We start from the raw sequence: 23,748 nt of genomic DNA on the forward strand, positions 1-23,748 counted from the left end.
ACTGGAGACAGCAGCACTCTTGGTTCTCATTAGCTACATCTTTGCAAAAGTCAGCTGGGAAAATTAAGGACTAAAAGGTTTATATTATGCATATTAATTAACACAAGTAGGAACAGCTACTCAGAAAGGTTCTCTGTGTTGATTCCATTTACTAGGAAGAAAAGATAAACACTGTTTTTGTTTAGGTTATCTGTAAAAACTGATTTTGTCTAGAAGAATGGCAGAAAGCTCTAGCATACAAAAATAAACATAGAAAATGCATTCATAAATTTCATGGAAAGTGATTATCATTATCAATACAAATTAATGCATTAATTGTTCTGCTAAAGAAATGCTTAGGAAGTTAATGTCTAAAACTGATAAAATTAATTGCTTCAGAGGATGGTTCTTAATTTTTTTCACTTTGGTAGATATTTTTGAGTATTATTGCTACTTTTAGCTGCAGGAGATTATTTTACATATGATTTACAAAAGCTTTGATAAACAAGTCTGGACTTTCCATATTAATTGTAGCTTGGACAAAGAAGAACCTGGCAGTGCTTCCTGAGTTTTCCTTGATATTACTACGCCTTGATGTAAGCAACACAGCTGTCTCCTGCAGGCCATGCCTCCTGCTGAACAGCCCATCCTATGGTTCAATAGATTGCTTGGAGTGCAGCCCTGCATTCCAATGAAACCATCTTCTGTGGAAATGCATCTATTTGCCCATCAGGGACACCACAAGCTATTCATTTGTGGTATTTTTCTTCCAATTATGTTTCTAAATGGTAAAACCTGAAATTGATTCAACACTTAAAGCATCTCTAAGTAATGATGGTTAAAACTAGGAGTGCACTCACCACAAATATTTGTGTTTATACAGGTACACAAAAAACACCACCTGTGACAGAATTGGAAAGAATTCCCTTTGTCTCACCTGTCACTGCATCATCCCTCAGCAGGCATTCATCCTCTCACCAAAGCTCAAGCTAGACACTCCAAACTATGAAAAATTCACAACTTGCTTTTAAAAGCAAGTATATACTACAGTAAATAGGATTACTAGAAGTTCTTCCTTCACTGCTGAAGAAGCTGGACTTCTTCCCCATTAATATTAATTTGAAACTCAGTTTCTATACTTTCTGACATGTTTACTTGCAATTTTACTGGTTTGCTCTATGAAAAGGAAAAAAAGATGGGACAGAAGGTCTGAAATGTTTTGTTACTGCTGTCAGAACATTTGAAATGTTTCTGTTGAATACAAACCCTTCTGCTGTCATTCAGACCACATTCCCTTTGTGAGACAATACCAGGCTGCTGCACAACTACGTGACAGTGATCAGAATAATTTCTGTAAACCCAGTTTGTGAGGACTGAGAAATTATAGCAGCCAAGTGCTATGAAACTGTGGCTACCTTATAGCAATACCAGCATTTTCAAAAACAATACCACCAGAAATCTGCTTATCCTGATAAAATATTCTCTTATATTTTTCACTGGGCTGTTTGAAAAAGCTTACCAAAACTGACAAAATAGGATGCAAAAAGTATTTATCACATGAAAAAACTGACTTCTGCATGGTACCTTTAAACCATCATAAATCTCAAACATCAGCCCCAGCTGTACCTGCCACAGAAAACTGTTGAATGTGAAAAAAAAAGAAAGCTGTCATTACTAAAATGTCCTGAAATTTCCCCCACAGCAATTTGTTGGCAGTCTCTAGACAGGTTGTCTGTAGCCTGGCTGATTTCCCTTGCCTGCTCTTGTCTCTATCAGCATAGGTTCCTCATTAGAAATAAATTGGGGAGATACAAACATGAAAATGCTGTATTTACTGAAGCACTCTCCAGGTGAATTATTATACTCTTAAGTAACATAGAATCCTACAGTTTAGAAAATGCTTAGCTTTTTATTCCCAGAATAGCCAGAAACAAAACTGATTATTTCATAGATTTTTGTTCTGGGTTTTTTTTAATATAATTCTACCTTTTTTTTTTTTTTTTTTTTTAAGTTTTCCTATAATGAAGCCTCTGGGTATATTTATAAAATAACACTAAAAGCCATAGCATGCTGGCATAGAGCATAGAGCAAATAAATCAAGAAATCCTAACTTTAACTGCTGTTATTAATACAGAACAGAGAAACTTAAATGCTCTCCTCAATTCTTCCAGCAAAACAGCTAATGCAAAGGGAGGGAATATGCTTTCATTTTAAAACCTCTCCTTTTTGAATTTATTTTCTATGCTTCTGTCTGTACCAGGGGAACACCAGCACCTGAAGAGGAGAGGTGTTTGTGTAAAGGTAAGCTTATGGATCTCTCTAGCTGATCCTATCCAATTTCTGCTGGTAGCTGCTAGGTTTGGAGATATGCTCTTCTTTGTACTTATTTGCATTTCCCAATAATTTTCAAGGAAGAGAACCTAAGCTCTTCCACAAACATTTGTTCTACCAAACAAATCACTTAAGCTCCCTGGGCAATGCAAGTGTGAGTGACTCATGACTTAGCATCAGAGATTCATTACAAAGCTGGACAGCTCCTGACTTGAGACAGAGCATCACATGGATGGGGGACTTCTCCCATCAAGCCACAGTTGGTTAGTAAATAAAATCAGAAATATCTATTTTTTATGTGATGCTTGTAAAAATCAGATGCAGATCTACCCTTTGATCATCTTATGTTCATCCAAATAGCCATCCAGGGATGACTGTGTCATATTCATGGCAATACCAACATGCCATGATGGCATTGGTTCTGATTTGTGGAAAACTAACTGAAGTTTGTGAAGGACTTGCTGGAAATCTAAAAGGTCATTCTGAATTAAAGTTTCAAAACAGAATATGAGCCAGAGGAAATGAACTGTGAAAATTCTGAACTGGCATGATCTTGTATTCACCTCTCTCATTTTCACAAAAATGAATCAAAAGCCATCCTCAAAAAAATGTTTCCATTTTCCTCTAATATCTCTAAACATCAGATTGGCACAGGAAGAGTCAGATACTCACATTCCACAGAAACCTCAATGCTGTTATGTGACAACTGCCCCGCTATCTTGAAAACCACACATAATGACAACACAAAGTTGCCAAAATATATGGGGTGATTTTTCTGAATGAGAAAAGCAGGGTAGAGAGAACTCACTATTTTGCCAAGCAAATATTTGTTTACTTGACTGCTTTATCTGTCGAAGCACAGAAACAGTGTCTCATCATGTGTCTGTCCTTAGAGAATCCAATTTAGCCAAACTCATCATCTCAGATGACTGAGCACAACTGTTGTGACCTGGACAGCTCAGTAGGCAATGAATGTTTATTGAGATTTATAACAACAAAATATGGACAAGCAAGAGCCAAGGACACTAGGTAACATACCCACAAACAAAAATAAAGAAAAATACAGCAGGAAGTTCTGCAATTTTATATATGCAAATGTATACATTTATATGTATGTCCAATATAGAGTTGGACAAGATGGTCTATATGCACACATACAGACAACATTTATATTTTTGGGCATATATATGCATGTGTGTATAAAAAGTTGTAGAATTTCCTGCTATATTTTCTTCAACATGTGTATTGCACATATGTGTGTGCATATGTATTTATCTATGTGACTACACAGACATATACAGAGAATGTAGTTAAACCTTGTAACTAATTGAGAAGAAGAAATCTAGCCAACTCTGCTTTTCTCCTTCACAAATCCATGTCTGTTCAAGTGCTCTTGGGGAGAACCTTGCTTTCCAATATGACTTGAATATTCATAAAAAGGAAATTGCTAATTATAGAGTAGGACGTGGGTCTATATGGAAATTGGTTAAGTCCTTAGATTCTAAAAAACAAGAATCATTCGAGGAACAACTAGAACTCATTCACTAAGCACTGTACTACCTGGCTGTCTTGCATCTCACCCCATTACCTTTCATAATGCTTCTGCCATGTTGGGTATATTTCCCCCAACTCAATTGTAAAGACTTGAGGACATTGGAATTATTCTTCAAACAATTACTAGATTATAGTTATTGAAGCTCCTCTGAAATTTCACTTTCATTTCACCAGGTGGAGAAAGCAGATTTAACAATACGAGTTTTCTCCCTTCCTTTTCAGACTGAGCTTTGTGTACATTCTCTGGGGCAGAAATTTGCTAAGAAACACTGCCTCTTGGCAATTTTTGAGCAATCAGACTGGCCAATAACAACACAGTGTTTTAGCATGAATAGACAAGCTTGACAGGAAGATCTATCAGCTGTTCAGCCCACACTGCTGTACAAATGAGGAAATGACTGGAATACTAATTGCCTTTAAACAGAAGTAATTACTCATTTTTGTGAGACTACTAGCAGGCAGAAAAAGATAACTAGAATAGAATATTATGAAAAATGTTGCATTTTTCTGGCTTTAACTGTGCATTTGGGGATGAAAGACCAAATCCACTTCTTAGATGTCTCTTCTTCCTTTCTCTGCTGAATACTGTCTTACAGTGTTTACTTTGCAATGCAAATGTGGAACGGGGAATGGATTTGATATTTAACTACTGAAATCCCAATTTCCAGTTTGCTATTTTTTGTCCTCTGTTTGGGATTTGTTAGGCTCTGCCAGTTTTGAAGTAAATGACATGCTGAATTTTTTTCAGACAAAACATTTTTGAAAGATTCATGCACATATCAACTCATGCACATCCTAGAAACATCTAAGGCACATTCTCTTTGAATTCATCTGCTTGAATGACAGTACATGGGTTTGAAGTTACTTAAACAATAAATTTAAATAAAGCCTAGCTGCATAATTATGTTGTGAAAAAAGTCAATATTTTGACATTCCATAAATTTATTCACAAACTGTATTCCAATATTTATAAGCATTCTAAAATGAAGGGTTTGTATTACTTTTTCTATTCATCTGCTCACCTTAGATTTTCACTATTTTAAATGGATATGCAGCAAACTTATTCTGAAGAAAATTTATGTATGCTGTTCAACTAGGCTACAGTCTATTCCAAAAGAAGCAGAATATAGTTGCTCAGAATACCAGGATTTGCCTATCATCCACCAAAAGGCATTTTTATTGTACAGGATCAACAGAAGTAGAAACAAAGCCAAGAGTTTATGCCATAGTATAACAGAGTTGATTCCTTACAGTTACCTGGCTGTCATTTTAGCCCCATTTCAAGTCATCTCAGTGGCTCCTTTCAGCAAAGAATCTATTTAGTGGAAAAGAGGAGACACTCTCAGCCTATCAATTCTTTGATATCTTAGTTTCAAAATGATACTAAATGCAAACATGCCCTGACCATATTTTGAAGAGGATTGCTCTCAAGAATAATGTGTTTGTTGGCACAGCATCACTGTAATGCATGTCCTTCTTATTCACTATGATTTATGATTTTTCACAGTGTTCTTAATTGCAGAAGTCTCAAACACTGCTCCCTCCCAAGATTAATTTTGGAAAGCTGTAAATCATCTGACACTATATTGCTCTTTGTAAGGATAATTCTATCCATCTATTCGGCTGAAGAATTAATCCGCATGCCTGCTTTTTTATCTCATCAGTAGCACCAAATGGAAAGTAATTGTATAGAGTTATGCATATTCCCAAATAGGTGAATGTCCTAGTACAGATAGAATTCGACAGCTTTCTTAAGATTATATGATGACTTTCTTTCCTAGGATGGAAGTGTTGTGAGTATGTGTTGAATACTATCTACTCCAAGCACAAAACCACTCTCAGAAGCTTTTGTATTGGCAGGAAAATCCCCATAAGAAAATGATTTTTTAGACTACCCAAACAAATAGCTCTGCTACAGGGAAGGGTTTTAGTTCTGTAAAATTAATAGTTTGACAACAAGAACAGACTGTTAAGGTCCCACTCTTTTGTTAGGCTAGAACATACCTGGCATGCTGATGGATGACTGTGATTGAGGTCCCACTGGGAAGATACTATGTCAACAGACTTTTCAGCCATATTAAGCAAATTCATCCAGCCTTGGAAAAGAGACAAATGGGATGGTGCACTGTCTGAATAGTTGATCCCTTCAGGAATATTTTCCACAAGAGCAACCCTGAGAATAGATAAGGAAAAAATAACCACTTAGCAAAAGCACTTTTCTTTATTAGAAGGTTCCAAATTGCAAAGAACGTCAGGTTTGGGGCCTGTGGTTCAACATCTGCTCCCTGAGGCTCTCAGCAGTTTGCCACCCCCCAGCTCTCTCTGCAGCTGCTGACTGCCATGCTCCACACTTCCCAAAACAATGAAGAGCAGAAATGACCTACTGCTAACGCAGCAAAGCCAATTAAGCTTTCCAAGCTCTGCAAGATTAGCTTACACATGGAAAGGTTATTTCTTACAACACAGTAAGTGGGAATCCTTAGAAGTCCTTAAGGTGAGGATGGGAAGAATGAAATAATCTCCTCTTGCTTTGCCACTCTCATCTCTGAATATATTTTCTTCTCTCTAAGGAATGTGGCAAGATGTACACTCCCTAGCATTCTCTTAGGTCTGCTTTCACAGCTAACATTTTATTACATTGCAGTCTCCACATATGAAGTCTCCCTTCCCAACTGCTCTAAGATACCCATTTTTTCTGCTTTGGTTTACCTGTGTAAGGCTCTAACTGGGATCCAGTGGTTAAAAAAAGAATTATGACCTTTTTGTTTCCTGCTTTTTTTGGAAAGCTCTTTGATCTTACTGTCTACAGTATTCAAAACATTTTCAAATTGGGCTACATAAATTCATACAGATAGTCACATCCAGGAAGCTGAACAAGCATTGTAGTAAACTGTCAGCTCAAAAAATGCTCCTCTGCTTCAGGGAAATGATGTATTTCATTCAGCACACCACCTTACTGCTAGATGTCCTCAAATTGCAGCAGGTAAAGCTTCTCTCTACATTCAATAGAGGAATTTTAAAATAAAATAAAGTCAAACAAGTCCTCCAATTCTGTCTTTAGGGAAAGAGAATAAATTTTCATATAAATGCCCCCAACATCTGCCACTTTTACTGTGAATGATACAAACCAGATGTAGTAAAGCTGTAATAGGAAATTGGAGATTACTCCTCTATTGTATACAAGTACATCAAGCATTTCCACACTGTTTTTGTACTTGTTAATAGTGTTAATTATCAACTCCAGTAACATAAATATAATTTCTAAACTTTAAGTAAATCATTATCACAAAATTCCAGGGTAAAAGATAATTGTACATATTCTGACTCTTAGAAAAACAGATTAGTGCAGTACCTTCTACTAATTCAGCTCATCCCAGAGAGTTCACATGGAAAGTTTTACAGCTATTTCAGAATATCAAGCATGTTTGTGAAGTGAACCCATTAAGACTGAAGATTGGTACTCTTAAACAAAGTTAAGAAAACCCAGCAAGAATAGTGATAAAGTAAACCTGAGGTCATTATCACACTCTTAATCTCCTGACCTGGCAAAAAATACCACCACTCAAACCAGCACAGGCACAGCTCCTCCTGTATGTTCTCTTATTCCCCAAAATCTGTCAAACTGTGAAACGTAGGTGTCACTAAGCTGCAATTACCAATGACACTCTCCATGACTTACTTTGAGCACACTGTTCTATTTGTTAACATTAAACTTAGCTACATTGCAGTAATGAAGTTGCAACATCAGCAAATAACTCTAAAATGTTAAAAACATGAGATCTTTTAATGTCTTTAAAGTATATTTTATTATAAAACATTCTAGCTACCTTGTTTACAAACTTTGTGAATAACTAGTGCTCTAAAAATTTAGTGCTGTTTCAAACACATTTAAAAATAAACTATTTTACTCTAACATTTAGGGGTTTAGGCTTACTTTTGCCAATAATCCTGTTACAGAACTCCATAAAACTTTGGCTAGATCTCCTGAAAGCCTGGCTAATTCTTTTTTCAATAGTTAGCATTACTAATCATATTGCAGCTCTTAGCATGCTTATGTTTCCAGAACTGTTTTATGGAGAGTTGCAGGAGGGCCACCCTCAAAGAGGAAGAAACTGAAGCTGAGAAGATAAAGTGATCTCTACAAGGCCATAAACCCCCCCTCAAAATAATCCACTTGCAAAGATGAGAAACAAATGCACATCTTTCTGAAATCTTCCATCCCCAACTCAATCACTTCTAGATACACAGAAGAGTTACTCTGAAAATTCTTCAAAGACATTCTTCATATCAAAGGATTATTCAAACATAAAATAATGTCAGATGTAGTCCTGATTTACTTAAAATTTAAAAGTGAACATCACTCCTTTGAACAAGTAGTGACCAAAATTTCCCAACATTAGAATATTGCCTGACATAAATGGTGTTTTCTAGTGGAACCCACGTCGTTGTATAATTTAGGTTTGGTTATCCACTAGAAGCCAAATGCATTCCAGTTAGCAGAACTGTTATTCAGAACACACACTATCTGGTAATATTTTTCCTATTCTTCTGTTTAACCAAATAGCAAGTACAGGGAAGTCATCATAGCACCAAACCTGTCTGAGGCCAAGAAGAGTTTGGGCAATGCTCTCAGGCACATGATGTGATCCTTGGGATGTCCTGTGCAGGGTCAGGACTTGGACTCCATGATCCTGATGGGTCCCTTCCAACTCGGCATATTCTGTGATTCTACTTCATGCTCTTTAGCAAAAATAAAAGAAAAACAAAGAAAAACCCCCACATTTCATCTAGCTAGGGCACTAGTTAAAATGTTGTTTCTAGAGTATGGCTTTCCCTTCAATAATTTTCATTTAATAATGAACTGATTCTGCCAAAAAACTTCCAATGTTAAAACCTAACACCAAGCTCAGAAGTTATACAAAAAAATCAAGCAGCAAGTTTTTATACTAAGTGATTCTGCCTTTACAATATTCCCTTTTTGTTTGACACAATAGCAAAGTTGCAGTGCTTAGTCAAGATGAGTTTTGTTAACACTTCTGTAGAAAAATTTGAGTTTGCAAGCCCCAAGTCCATGAATAGAAGCTAAATTTAGCTTTCATTTTTGTTCCAATATGACCCACAGAGAGGTTCTTCTTATATGGTATTACAAAAACTTCCAGGAGAGAAGGTCATTCACAGACCTTGAGGAAAGTTAGACATGGTGACATAATTTATTCTGCAAAAATGGCATATTAACAAAGCAAAATAGAACAAATGTACCATGGTGATTAAAACAGACTTTTCCGATCCTCAAAATTATTACCAGATAACCTTACACCTGCTGAATGAATATGCCCTTCCCCTCTCTGATTTCCTGGTGCTCTGTTTCATCTGGTAATGCCAACAAAGGCTTCTCTCTTCAGTTTTACAGCTGAATACTCTCAAAACTACCTCACACAGACTGAGAAAGTAATGTTACACAATTTCTGTGAAGCTAGAGAGAGAGACAAGGGTCAGAGCGAGATCGAAGCTCCTCTTAGCTAACAGAACTGTGGCAATAGAATAGTATTTAATGCCTACCACAGAATAGACCATGACCTCAATAATAAGATTCTTCTGAGCTCAGCTATGACTTGCATTTAGCAATTCCAAGTGAATTCTGTACCCAGTTAAGGATTCTTCTTCATCTTTTGGAGTTCTTTGGTTAGAAAGCAAGAAGGGTTGTTTCTGATCTCATACCAATTAGTTCCTCAGAAAGACACAGAGGTTCTTAACTTAGCCCATGGGTTAATTACAGCAGAGAGGGCTAGGACAGTGAAAATAGGCAGATGCTGTATGTCTGTCTCTTGAACAAATTTGAAGCTATTGGCAAAAATTTAAAACTCTGTTAAAAAGTTTAATTGTAACAATTCTACTAGTATAAAAGGAAATTTTTTCTGATGGTTCACACCATATGAAAACAATAAACTGTGGAACATTATTCACTCCAGTTTGTGTTAATCCAGAGTCATCCACTAAAGAAAACCCAAGTCACATGCACTTGAGCATCTCTGTATCATCTGAATTTTATCACCATTAGAGGGAAGAAACATGGTAAGGAAATACTGGAATGATTTGTATGAGACAACAAAGAAACAAAAGATGAGCAAAGGCTTTTGCATAAGGCTGCTATATTTCAGACAAGGGAGATGAAAAAAAAGAAGGTAATTAAGAAAGTTGCATGAGTCCTGCCCCTACACTACGGTCCTATTTAATGATCCCTCTTGTGATTTTGCTCTCTCTTTCTTTCTTTCTTTCTCCCTCTTTTCTTTTCTTTTTTTCTTTTCTTTTCTTCTCTTTTCTTTTCTTTTTTTCTTTTCTTCTTTTCTTTCTCTCTTTCTTTCTCTTTCTTTCACTCTTTCATCCCCCAGAAGCCCAGGAACCACCATCCCCTTGGCCAAAGGACCACATCTACTCGCAGAGTTCCAGTTCCTCCTTTGTTATAACACCAGAGTCTTAATACTTATTCAAAACCTAACATCTTTCTCAAATCAGTGCTTTCAATCAAGGCTTTCACCATGTCACCTTCAAGCCCTCCCCATCCTTCTTCATCACATCCCTTCTACCACTCTTCTCCCTCAGATCTAATAATTAGCTGTCATCCTGGCCAAGAGCACCTTCTCTTTAGCTTCTCAACTGAACCACAGCTCCAGCTCTTGATTCTGAAAGGGATTAAGAAATGCCCTTCTAGACCAGGTATAGTTACAATTTCAAAAACATGCAAAACAAACTCTGTCTGCTGGGTTCACAGAGGAAATATCCTAAAAAAAAAAGAGGAAGTATAGCACAACTACATTTGGATAGTCTACTTAAAGACAGTGGTAAGGATTTGGAAGATCAAGTGCAGTAAGTCTCCTTTGAGATCAGAACCAGAGCATAAAGATGTGCAGTGTATTTGGATAATTATATGGTATGTCCAGTAAAGAAAAATCAAACCATGCATTATATGTAATATTTACCTTGTAAAAACATCTTTCAGTATGAGAAATTACAAAATCTGCTATCACATACTTATGCTGTGAATTTCAATTTTAAATAAAATATACTTGACCCATTAAAGGGAATTCAAGACAGAACACCAGAGTTAAAGGTGAAACGCAAAGCAGCTAATACTGAATTTAAAAAGGACTGTGAGCTCAAACTCAGTACTCAAAAGCACCTAGACTACTGTGTTTGTATGTTTGCATATGCTTGAGTATATGCACGCTATGAAAGTTCTTTAATGGCATTTACTTGTCTGCTTTTTGAATTTTAGTCATGAAAACCTTGATGTCCAGAGACAAAATCTTGGGACGACGAATGCTTGGTTCAAGGTTATTAGTTGAATTAGATCTGCAGTGAATGCAGATAAATTCAGTTTTATGACATTAAATATATTTTTCTGCGGACATACAAGGTACAGAACTTAATTTGAACATCTCCAAGTATGTGGTAGAACAGACTAGAGTGATGTTTAAAATGTAAGGCTGCACTGCCTTAAGCCAAAGAGGACACACTGGTCCTGGGCTTCTGCTCTTCATCCCAGGAGTCAGTCAGTGACTCCACTCACACTGCTCACGTGGGCCAGCATGGCACCAGGGCACCTTGACACAACACCCTGACATAAGAAATGGTCCCAGCACTTCACTTCACAAATGCAAGAGATGCAGATGCTTTGCTCAGTAAGATGTAGCCAGGGCCAGTTAAGCTGTCCTGCACCTACTGCAAACATTCTGACAGACCTCCTAAAGAAGGCTGAAATCCTGTGAATACCGTATGTGGCTGGACTCAGAAGACACAGGCCTCTTCAGCCAAGTGAGTGGCTTGATCCTTTTAAACATGCAGCTCCAGAAGGTGGCTGTGGCACAAGAGTGGCAATAAAAAGCCCTGTCACCTTCAAGTATTCACTGAACTCCAGCCTTAAGCACACCAGTTAATTCCTATAATTAGAACTTACCTTTCAGTTTTCCCCTTCCATGCCTGCCTCTTCTTTGCACTTAGTTTCTTTTCATTTTTTCTTAATGGTTCACAGAAGCAATTGAAGTATGATAACTATTTCAAAACATATTTTAACTCCTCACCACTTAGGCCTTTTTATACTTTCTGTAATCAACTTGAAGATCACTTTGTTATTGCTGTGTCCACATAATTGTTTTTGTGCCCACTCATCACGATGTCTAGAAGACAAATACAGCACATAGACATGCACAGCACATCCATTAATCCTGGCAGATTTTATGTCCCACATTCTTGGTCAGTACAATATAGAAAGTAAGATTTTCAGTCAGCACTTATGTCAGTAGAACAGTATTAGTTTTTTACCAGTTAAAGATTAGACTCAGTCCTCTAGATCTATAGAACAAATAACTATAAACACTCCAGGAATACCTCTTCTCTTTGGATTGTCCCATGGATTCTTATGTACATGAAAGATGATACCCAACCTCTCATACCATCATCTTCAGAAAGGATGTACCAATAATAAAGTCCTACTGTGATGAATAACACAATATTTGTGTTGTAACATACAATAAACACGTACATTTCAAAAGAAGGACCCACTAGACAAATTCACCAGTCATCCAAGGTTTCAACCTGTGAATGATTTCTAATTAAATATCTTTTAGGTAATAAAATTAAGATTTATAGTTGCATTTCAAATTAAGCTTTCAGTTCCCAAAGGCAAAACTGCATCCAAAAGAAGGAAAGAATTGACCAGATGTTTCACAATGTCACTTCACCCTTCTGGGGACAGTATTTCCCTGGTGTCAAAGCAAATCTGAACCTTAGTCAGAAATTCAATCTAGCCTACCAGGATCATTTTAATACTGGAACCAAGACAGAAGTAATATAATGTATCAGATGAAAAAGGAGCACAAGAAAGAATAAATAGCAAACATTAAAGATCTTCATTTATTTTACTGACATGACTGATATTTGCCTCAGTTCAAAAAAACATATAAAGTGCAATGAGCACAGAGCTTTAAGTAGTCTTACTCATTTTCTTAGACTTTTCATATGCTTTGTGCAGACTTAAGATTTCTTGAAGTATGCAGGACAGTCCACTCAACACTGATCTTTTCCCTATATTTTTACATATCCAGGTGCATCCCAAAATAATCCTTACCAACTGCCCTTTACTCCCTAAATAGGATGTTGAAAAAAGATTGTTTCCATTGTAAAAAACTACTTAGCATCATTAAGACTAAAAAACCAAAAAACTCTCATAGAAGAAAGAAAGAAATAGACTTTAATTGAAGGGGACAGACAAAATATGTGTAAAGACCCTTCTGGAATAAAATACTGTGTGGTTTTGCTTCAGGTGTTCGCTTTAGGTTTCTGGCTCTGTAATGTTATCCCTGAACCATAGCATTAGCACCCCTGTTTAAAAATACCTAAATAAATTAGATATTCTTAAATTATTTCAAAATCAAATTAACTTGTCATTGTTAAAGTCTACATATACAAGCAAAATTAATCAGAGAACCAGCATCCATAAACAAGTATCATCAGCTGAGCCTCTGAAATCTCTCTCTGATAGAATTATCATCATAAGAATGCAGAGGACCAAAAGAATCTTTAATTTACTGAATTGACTTTTCAGTTACTGACCAGACAGGATGTGGAGTTTAGTCTTCTAGACTTCAGTCTGGCATTTCTCAGCAATTCAGCAAAAGAAGACATTTCACAGGTCTTGAACCTACAAATCTCAGAACAATCTTCTTCTTTTTCACACCTTTTGCAACCATTTATATACATGCAGCTCAAACAGATAAAGACAGAGTACGCCAGAACATATAAATAAACAATGGAATAATTATAAATATTGCATTGCTTATAGAATAAAATAGGGATAGAATATTTTTGACACCAGCTAAGGAAAATTACATTATGAAGCTGAGTTAGCCAAGCCATCAAACCAGAAACAAGCATACCTACATTTAATAAAGACAACTGTAAAAACATAATAAAGCTAAAATCTGTATAATAGAGGTCTTGTGTTGCTCTTCATTTCAATTCTGTATATAAATTCAGTCCACGAAGAATAAAAGAACTCAATACCTGAAATTATCAATAGATTAACCACAGTCTTAATTAAGGCTGGTTTGACCAGAAAATCACTATGCTATTCTAGTGCTATGCTTTATGCTCCCAGCTTTCCCACCTTCATCTGTGAGTGCCTTATTCCACTAGGAAAGAATTCCTTCCTATACTGACAGCTAGTGCTGCAATAGTGACAGCTGCATCTGAATTTCCAAGAGACAGAATGGAGTTTCATTTTTGGAAACATTCAGGTATTGTATCTAACCATTTAGCTTCAGGTGAAACCTTGCAAGAATGGATGAGCACTTGATCATTACTACCTAAATCTACCCTGTGCTGGCAGCTCTTCAAGCCCCACAGTGCTGTCTAAGCAGTAATCAGAATTACTTAATCAGAAACATACCACAACTTTCATACTACACCTAAAAGTTCAGCACTAAAATACATTTACTGAACATCATAATGCAAAAATGGATTATTTGGTAATGCCACAAGAAATGTCAAAAAGACATTATCTGAACCAAATTGACAGAGCCATCATCTCACTCTCCCCATGCTCTGATGGAAGTTGACCTTTCGAAATTCATAATCAATAGAAAAGGCATCACACACCACATTTCTAGATTCTTGTAACTCTTTGGTTGCTGTCAGACCTTTGATTTGTGCCCTTTTTAAATGGAATAATGCCTGTATTTGCACCAGAAACAAATTCCTTAAGGTTCAAGTAAATCTTATTTTGCAATCACTTGTTCAAATTACTTTAATTTTTTTCCCAAATGAAACACCAAGGCACTTTTATGTCAAAGAAAGCAACAGTATCTCTAGTCACTAATCATCCTGCATTTCAGAGCAAATTGTAGCTGAATTTCACATAGAGGAAGGCACAATGCAGAGGTCAAACGTCGCAATGTTCTGCTCATGGCTCCCTTCATGCACAGCAAATATAAGCCTCAGGGATATGTGTGAAATCTATTTAATGGACACAGACTAAGAACAGAAACTGCCATCTGTTCCTCGTATATATTTGGGCTTTCTGTAAGACACTTCCATTAGGCTATTGTTAGGCTATGACGAATCATGACAAGAAGCTCTAAAATTTGCCTGTGATACACCCCTGTCCTCATCATGTCTAAAATGTGCTACAAAACTCTACAGCACCTTATCACGTGCCAGAATAACTTCCTTTTAGACTGTAATTTCACAATAGCGTTTAAAAACAACTGAGGGAGAACAGCTTGCATTTTGATCTTATTTAAAAATTCCTTCACCAAAGAAGGATGTCATATCAATGTTTGCATATGACTGAAATTTATTTGGGGTCACAACAGCACTTCAAGAGCTCATATCTGCTCTGTCAAACTTCAAGTAGCATAACCAGCTTCTCTGTGACTACCACAACTTCATTCTTTAGCTCCCTTATTTCTCATCAATTCCTACATTTTTTCCCTCAGATGCTTATTCATTCCAGCTTCTTGTGGGGCAATTTTTGACAGAGAACAAAGACAACTCCTCTCATGGTTATCCTTCATTGTGATGATGTTTTATACAATGAAATTTAAACTTTGTTGGTAAATGCTCAAAATCCATCATTTTGAATGAACTATTCATTCTTGTGAGATTTTCCTTTCTTTTTGCTCTTGAGAAAAGAAATGCTGGGAGGAAGCCAGAGTGGAGTCAGCAGAGTGGAGTCAGTCAGATCCTTTTGTGTGGATCACAGGGCTTTCTAAAGACAATAGGGCTACTCTGGTATTTTTTCCTGGGCATTCTCTGCATCAAAAAAGCTTGCTCCTACCATGTGCAATCTTTCTTTTCACCATCTTTCGCTCCAGTTATGCCCTAGTTTGAACTCTACCACTCTCATGGCTCCTTCTCCCCTTGCCTCCCTCTTCTGTGCATTACATCCTAGATGACCTCTTCTGTTTTGCTCCTTCTAGTTAGTCTTCCTCTCAATAAATTTCTTCCAATTTAATTGGTAGAAAACACAACACTGGTATTAAATCTGCAGGACAGATCTGTGTGTTTTGTTCTGTTCCTTCAAATTTCTGTTTTGCCAAGGTAGACTGAAAGCTCTTAATTGGTGGCACTTCTTGCTACTCAAGCAGTACTGACAAAGTAGGATTCATCTTTGGTAAATTCCTCTGAATTACAGCATTAGAAAGAAGAAGCATGGGCCACTGAAAAACTTTGCTGACAATAAACAGTATCCAGGGACATATTTTAAGTACTGCTACCTAAATTGTCATCATTCAATTTCTTACATCAGATGCATCATGCAAGTCTAATTTGGCTTCCTGTTTTGGGTGAGAGTTCTTGGTGTATGGCTTTTTCTTTTGTTTGTTTTGTTTTGGATTTTAAAGGTGTTTATGGATATCTTGGCAGCTTCCTAATAACAAGAAGGACAGCAGTAGCAACTAAGAATTCTAATTACTATTTCTAAAGATAATTCTGTGGAAGTTTGCTGAAGGTTACCTTTAGCTGCAGTGAGTACAAAACCAGATATATTGATTTAAAAATGTAAGCAGTGGACAGTTAGTAGGACCTTAAGCAGATATTCCAAACTCAAATGGAAAAGGTTTCCTGGGTGATCAAGTCTTTCTCCTTGCTACTTCAGACAATGTTTCATATGCTTTTATTCTTAAACTATCACAGAATCACAGAATATTCTGAGTTGGAAGGGACCCACAAGGATCAAGTCCAACTCTTCAGTGAACAGCCTCTACAGGGATTGAACCCATGACCTTGGCATCCAGATGATGAAGAGTAGGACAAGGAAGAGTTTTTAGCACTACTTTTCTTACTGGAATATTTTTATCTTGCTGCTTTCCTAGGAAGAAACCTGCTTCATTTTATATCCTTTTACCTGCTCTAGCCTTTATCCTCAATAACTGAGATCCCCCCAGTAATTTCTCTTGCCTGTGCTATTTTCCTGGATGACAATAATTTCCCTTTTTAGCTTTCACTCTGCACAGCCAAGTGCCTTTAGTATCTTTCTTATTAAAGCAACTTTTCACTTCTAGAACCTTCTCCCACTAAGTATGAGTTCAACCTTCTTGATTACTGATGGTAAATTACACACAATATTCCAGATTAAAACATATCAATGCCTTTCAAAATGGCATTAAATACTTGGCACTTCTGGATACATCTTGCCTGATATAAATAGTATTGCATCTATCTCTAAGCAATTCTGTCGTCTTTTATCACAGTTTCCCTAAAGAACTGTTTCCCTTAAACAGCATAAAGAGGGAAAATCTAGTAAAATTTCGGCTGGACTACTGCCTGGGAGTAACAAACATTAAACTGTTAACCAAAATGGTACTTATATCCCCATGAGAAACCAAAAGATGCATTTTAAGATTCACAAATAAATAAAAAAAAGGTGTTTTTTCCATTCTCAGTATGAGGAAAGGGTATTTTTTGATCAGTCAATTATTTTCTGCCTTCAGATCACGTATTTTCTTGTTCAAATTTATTTCTAGTGATCTCTGTAGGGAAATGTATCTTTAGGAAGCTCTACAGTCAGCTGACATTCCTAGCTACTGTAATTCCCTGCTTCTGCATGACTGCTGTAATTTCTTAAGTTCAAGAGTAAAATAAAGTAAAAAGATACCAAGACTGAAGAAGCTGACCACTTAGAAGCCAGATGATGCTGAGATGTGTAATAGGCATAAGAAAAAAATCTTTTCACAATCTTCTTTTAAAACAGTAAGCAACATACTCCAATAAAACAGCTGACACTTGAAGCAGCTTTTTCTCAAAGTTGCTTCTGAGGATGTTTTATTATTACTTTCAACTAATTCAGGATCAAACTAATGCCAGAACCTAAGGAGTAATAAAGTCCACAAAATATGAAACATGAGAAATGTTGTTAAGCAGGGACGACAAAAAGAAGGTAAAAATTCAGAAAGTCTGCAAACCAATTTTGAGGTCTTAACCTAGTCCCTGATAAGAAATTGCACGATGGGATCTACAGGAAAAAAAAAAACCTTAAGAGATTGTATTGAATGATCCAGAATTAACCCTTTGCAATGATATTAAAGACTGCCAGTGTCATACGAATCCTAAGGCAGGCAGACACCCCTCCAAGAAGTGAACATCAAAAGCTCACATGACTATGAGGAAGAGCACCACTGCAGAAGAGAATAAGGAGCTCCAACCAGCAATCTAGCAAATAAAACAGCAGACAGTATTATCAAATAATTCAGGTTAGATGATACTTCTGGAGATCATTCAGTCTAACCTCCTGCTCAAAACACACCCACTTATATGGGCTTGCTCATCACTTCGTCTGGTAAGGAGGGAGACAACACAACCCTCTCACGGTGCCTGTTTTCATACCTGATACTCTCACAATGGAGAAAAATTTAAATTTAAGAAGATTTCATGATAAAGGCTAATTTTTCACAGTGATTTCCAGCAACCTGAGAAATCAAATAAGGTTTTTAATTCAATCCCAATCTCTGGAAAGTCAATAAGCCTGTGTCAATAATAAAGTAAGATAACCTTCCCTAATCCCCATGCTCCTCCAGGTCTTCATTTGCAGCACCCATTCTTGCTTTTCATCTGCAAATGAGTGATTTTGTGCTTTGCAGTATTAAGTAACATTTCTATAACTCCAGACCATAAGATCATCTCTTCTCTCCTATGATATTATCTCACTCTTTTGCAGAACTCCCAAATGCTTCCTAACATATTTCTCAGCCTAGTCTTTTAGCACAAAGTATTCTTATTAGAATATGAGATGGTATTGATCTTGAGGATCACTGATTCTCAAAAAACACTGCTGTACATTCCCTGTTCATGATTTTACAGTACCCACTGCTGCCCTCCCTCGTGGTAATTTCTCACCCACCAAAAGGTTTGCTCAGACTGATACAGAGTAGATCCACTGCCTCTTACCTTGCTAAAGTAGTCAACTGCCTTATCACTGGAAATACATTAGTCTGGTAGAACCTACCTCATACAAAATAAACGGAATTTTTTATCCCTCTTTCCAACATCTGAGTTAAAGGATTGTATAACACTGAAATAAAATTTACAGTCTGGGATTTTTTAAAGCAGAAGATATGTAAACTTACAAACACTACCTGGGAAACCATAAAATTTCAAGTAACCTATTCCAAAGAGACCAGACTTTCATCACAACAGATGAAAGAATTTTTCTTGACTTAATCATAAATTATAATGGGCTAATTATAATCAGTAAATTAAAGCAATACAGATGGGATATGGAAAACTCACTTGCTAAAGCAAATGAGATATATGAAGATGATTAATTAAATTATTACAGAACAAAACCAACTGTAAGACAAGAAAGGTAGATACATAAAACCAAAAATAAAGCTTATTTCAAAGGAGCTTCAAGAGCAACACTAAGTAGTAGCAGAAATATTCCCTAACATACTCTTGTTCAGCAGTCATGTTTATAAATTATTGTGGACATTTACAGCTAGAAATCTCTACATAAAAATAGATTCAAATCAAAAGAACACAAAATGTCCTATTATTTTACTTTATACAAAGTGATTAGATATGAAGCCATGTTACCTTGATTCAAAAAGAAAAAACCCCACATTTATTGGTTACTTATTACTCAGGCTAATCCTTTTCCCTATTAAAAAAAATCAGTATTATTTAATTTTGCCATTTCCAGTATTTTCTGGACCTAGAGTTTCTCAGTTAACATAGTTAAAGGCAAGTTCATCAGGACTGCCTGTAGTACCCATATAGGCTAAACTACCACTCATTCTTTTCTTATTCTGTCTCTAATACTTATAAACTCTGTGCTGTAGTACTTCACTGTAAAAAAATTTATCAAAGAATAAAGACTGACAAGTCTACATGGCTGAAATTTTATGTTCCCACTGCAAGACAGAAACATCTGATGAAAACATTTTGAGATAGGAATTGCCTTGCTTCATGCCAACCTTTTCAGGAGCTACATCCACTCTAGCATAATTCCTCTGGTAGATGCTTTAGAGATACAATGAAAGGTTATTTCCTCCAACACTCTTACAAGATCAAGACTAAGTTCTGTCAGGTACAGATCGTGTCATTCTTGGTTTTGTATGGTATCTAACATATCCTGGACAATAATATAATACAGACCACAATAGGACAAGATAGATAGACAAATGGATGCAAGGACAGATAAAACCAGTAAGATACAATTAGATTAATGTATTTTCTCTAATCCTTATGGGTAAAAACACCTGGAGCATGAACAAATAACCTACAATTCAGAGTAGATTCCTACCACCTTATCACACAATCTTTCCAAGCTACTTCCCCAGTCTTCCACTATGGAAGAAGATGTTTTTAAAAGAGGATATTGTTCTGAAGATTTCACATCTCTGTTCACAAACCCAGAGAAAACTCAGGGTTGAGAAGGAGCAGGGGAGTTTGTTTTTGTGAGCTGGTACTTCAGTTATAACTGATTATAAATGTTTTAGTAATATCTCTCCTGAAGGAACAATTTCCATGACTCTCTTCAGTCAAACTATGCATACCAATGGAGATACTATGGCAGGAAAAACATCTCAAAGTACGTCTCTGTCCCTTGGTCCCAGTGATTACCAATAAATAACACAAAAGACTCATGAACTGCACAGCGCCTTCAAAACAAAGCCCTCCTTACTGATGCTCCAAAGACAGAAAGGGAGACAGAACCACAGAGGGCAAGAGACTCTAATAAACTTTACAGTATTGGTGACGGGAGAAGGAAAACCGGCAACTAAGTATCAGTTCTTTGTCTCTCCTATTTGCCTACTGGCAAGCAAAAACTTCTCAAGAAAGTGATAGGTTTCCTTCTGCCCTCCCAGGTGCAAGCCAACTGTTTCTGAAAACTGTTCACAGATCCCTCATGTATCCCTCACCTGAGGAGGCAGATGGCGGATTGTGATGAAGCAAAACAAATTAAAATCTAGACTCCCTAAAGTGAATAACAAAATTCCTAACACTTCAGTTGGCCCAGAACTTAGCTCCAGCTTACTCATGTTAAATAACCTCCAAGAAATATGCATAAGGAATTCTACAGCAGTTCACTTTCCAAACCCATTAACTGTCTGTGTGATCTCATAAATAATCAACTTTAGTTAATTCTGGCCCAGCAATTTTATGTGCCTCATGATTTTATGCAAATAAAAGAGGAATAAATAATTAGTACATAGAAGGATTACAAATCCTCAATTTGCAAGGAATGAAAATTGCAAGTGAATGCTTTTAACAGTCTAGTTTAAATGGTTATTGATAAGCAAAAGCATTGTAGAAAAAAAGTCATTTGAGGCTGTTTAATATCTGCTGTAAGGGACAGGATCCACTTGAGAGCAGTGTTATCAGTGGGCCCACGTACACAACACACAAAATTTAATGAATCACAGGCTTTCTCTTTACACATCTGCTCATTCTGTGGGTCCTGTGAACTCTGCATTATTTCCTACCCAGTTTCCACAGACAGCACAAACCACACCACAACACACACCTGGCCATGCCCCTGATATGGTGATTAAGACCCCCATTCTAATGGGAGGATGCAAAGGAAAGCTTACAGCTCAGCTCTTCTGCTTCCATCTACTGCTCACTCTCAAGAGACAGGCACACACATCCTCACCTGGTAAGGTCATGAGCTCAGTGGTGTGAGCTCTGCTTGGCTCTGTCTGAGCATATCTCCCAGATCAGTGATCACCCAGAGGAACGTTTTAATTGTGAAACCCAATTTTGCTGAAGGACAAGATGGGGAACTCTCCTAAAAAAGGTGGCAGTGTTAGAAATGAAGAGTACAAAAAACCTTGCCTGGTTGGGGTGCATTTTTGATTGGAGCAATTTTTAAAATAGATTTTTTAAAAAAAATAAGCGGATTATGCTCTGCACTTCAGCTCCTAATTTGTGTAAAGTTTGCATTTCAGTACACAAGGTGTGGTTTGGAATGTGGAAGCAATGCCAGCCAGCTCCAAGACAGACCCGCCAGGCCAAGGCCAAGCCCATCAGCCATGGCGGTAGTGCCTCCAGGAAAACACACTTAAGAAAGGGGAAAAATTACTGTGCAAGAGCAATTGGAGCTGGATAGAGGAGTGAGAATATGTGAGAGAAACAGCCCTTCAGACACCAGTGCCAGTGGAGAAGGAGGAGGAGGAGGTGCTTCAGGCACCAGAGGGGAGACTCCCTGCATGGTAAAGCAACTGTCCCCCTGCAGCCCTTGGAGGTCCACAAGGGAGCAGAGATCCACCTGCAGTCCACAGAGGACCTCATGGAAAAGCAGGTGGATATGCTTAAAGAAGTTGGTTATCCTGTGGGAACTTGAGCTGGAGCAGACTCCTGGCAGGACCTGTGAACCTGTGGAAAGAGGAGCTCTGTGCTGGAGCAGGTTTGCTGGCAGCACTTGTGACCCCACAGGGGACCCCACTGGAGCAGGGGAAGAGTGAGAGGAGTCCCCCCCTTGAGGAAGAGATATGAATGGCAGAGATAACGTGGGATGAGCTGACCACAACTCTTGCCCATTCTCCTGCACCACTGGGGGGAAGGAGGTAGAGAACTTGGGAGTGAAGATGAGCCTGAGTAAAAGGGAGGAGTGGGGGAAAGACATTCTTAAAATTTGGGTTTATTTCTCATTATACTACTCTGATGTGACTAGTGATAAATTAAATTGATTTCCCCAAGTAGGGTCAGTTTTGCCCACGACAGTAACTGGTGAGTGATCTATCCCTGCCTTATCTTGACCCATGAGCCTTTCCGTTTTATTCTCTCTCCCCCATCCAGCTGAGGAGGCAAGTAAAAACATAGCTTTGATGGGCAACCAGAACCCAGCCAAGGCCAACCCACCACAGCATACTGTCTGGTCTTCCTAATTCTGGCATTATTAAATGGTGAAAAACTTCTTGGCTACGGGAGTAAAAACTTCAACACTGAAAGAATAAATTCTAATTAAGCCAAAACAGTTGTTCAGGACAGGACTCATTCTTGTGCTTGGGGAAATCTACAACAATATTCCACTGACTTCTTTTAAAGGATCACAACCAAGTCTTTGATAATAAGGGTTGTTCATGTTCTGAGAACTGCACAGACAAGAAGTAAATCATTTACAATACTCCTTTGACTGGAGAGTTTCCATCCTCTTGCCCCCTCCTATTAGCTGTATTCTGACTCAATTCATCACAATTTTTATGATAATACTTGTCAGTACATTATTTACCTTAAAAACCATTCACAAAAGAATCCTTTCAATATAAAGTTACATCTCTTGGCCCAATAATGGTTTTCTCCCCAAGTATGTTGCAACATAATTTCCTTTCCCAATTTTCCTCAATCCTTCAGGTCTTGGCTGACAGACTTTCCAATATATGTTAAGTCAACAATCCAACTTCAGAAGCTAATGTTGGCACATCCTCACTGCTTTTTTTGATTATCCAGGTTTTGGAGAGTTCATTCTGGGAATCTGTCCTGGGCAAACAATAAACTTGGATAACTACACAGTTATTACTGTGACTTAAAGAACACAGATGTAAAGGATTTAAATCATTCTTATTTTATACTCTCTATATTCTTTTCCTTCTATCTGGTTTCAAAGAATAACTAGATTAATAAAATCACTGTTTTATTTGCCACTAACTCAAATACAATTTTTACCACAAGTCTATTTATAACAGAAAGAGGTTTTTCGACACCTTACAAACATACACAGTAAAGCAGCTATCAGTCTGTAAATTGCATGTTTGGAAAATAACTAAATCTTTGGGAAACTACTCTGATCCCTGGAAGAACAGAGTTAAAGTAAACATGAAACTCAAGAAAGGTCACCACGTAGCCTGTCTATTCAATAAGATCAATGAAAACTACAAAATGATAAAT

General features: G+C 37.2%; 1 protein-coding gene across 3 annotated transcripts in view; it reads right to left on the bottom strand.

Annotated features, from left to right (window-relative positions):
• PLD5 (phospholipase D family member 5) overlaps positions 1-23,748 on the bottom strand; it is a 176,360-nt gene that overhangs the window by 62,841 nt on the left and 89,771 nt on the right. For all 3 annotated transcript variants that reach the window (XM_085055148.1, XM_085055149.1, XM_085055150.1), the window contains one exon: positions 5,869-6,037. In XM_085055148.1, the coding sequence (XP_084911274.1) occupies positions 5,869-6,037 (169 nt within the window). The remainder of the gene's footprint in view (positions 1-5,868; positions 6,038-23,748) is intronic.

This window comes from Lichenostomus cassidix, chromosome 3, assembly GCF_008360975.1.
Source record: "Lichenostomus cassidix isolate B80296 chromosome 3, HeHo_3.0, whole genome shotgun sequence".
NCBI lineage: Eukaryota > Metazoa > Chordata > Aves > Passeriformes > Meliphagidae > Lichenostomus > Lichenostomus cassidix.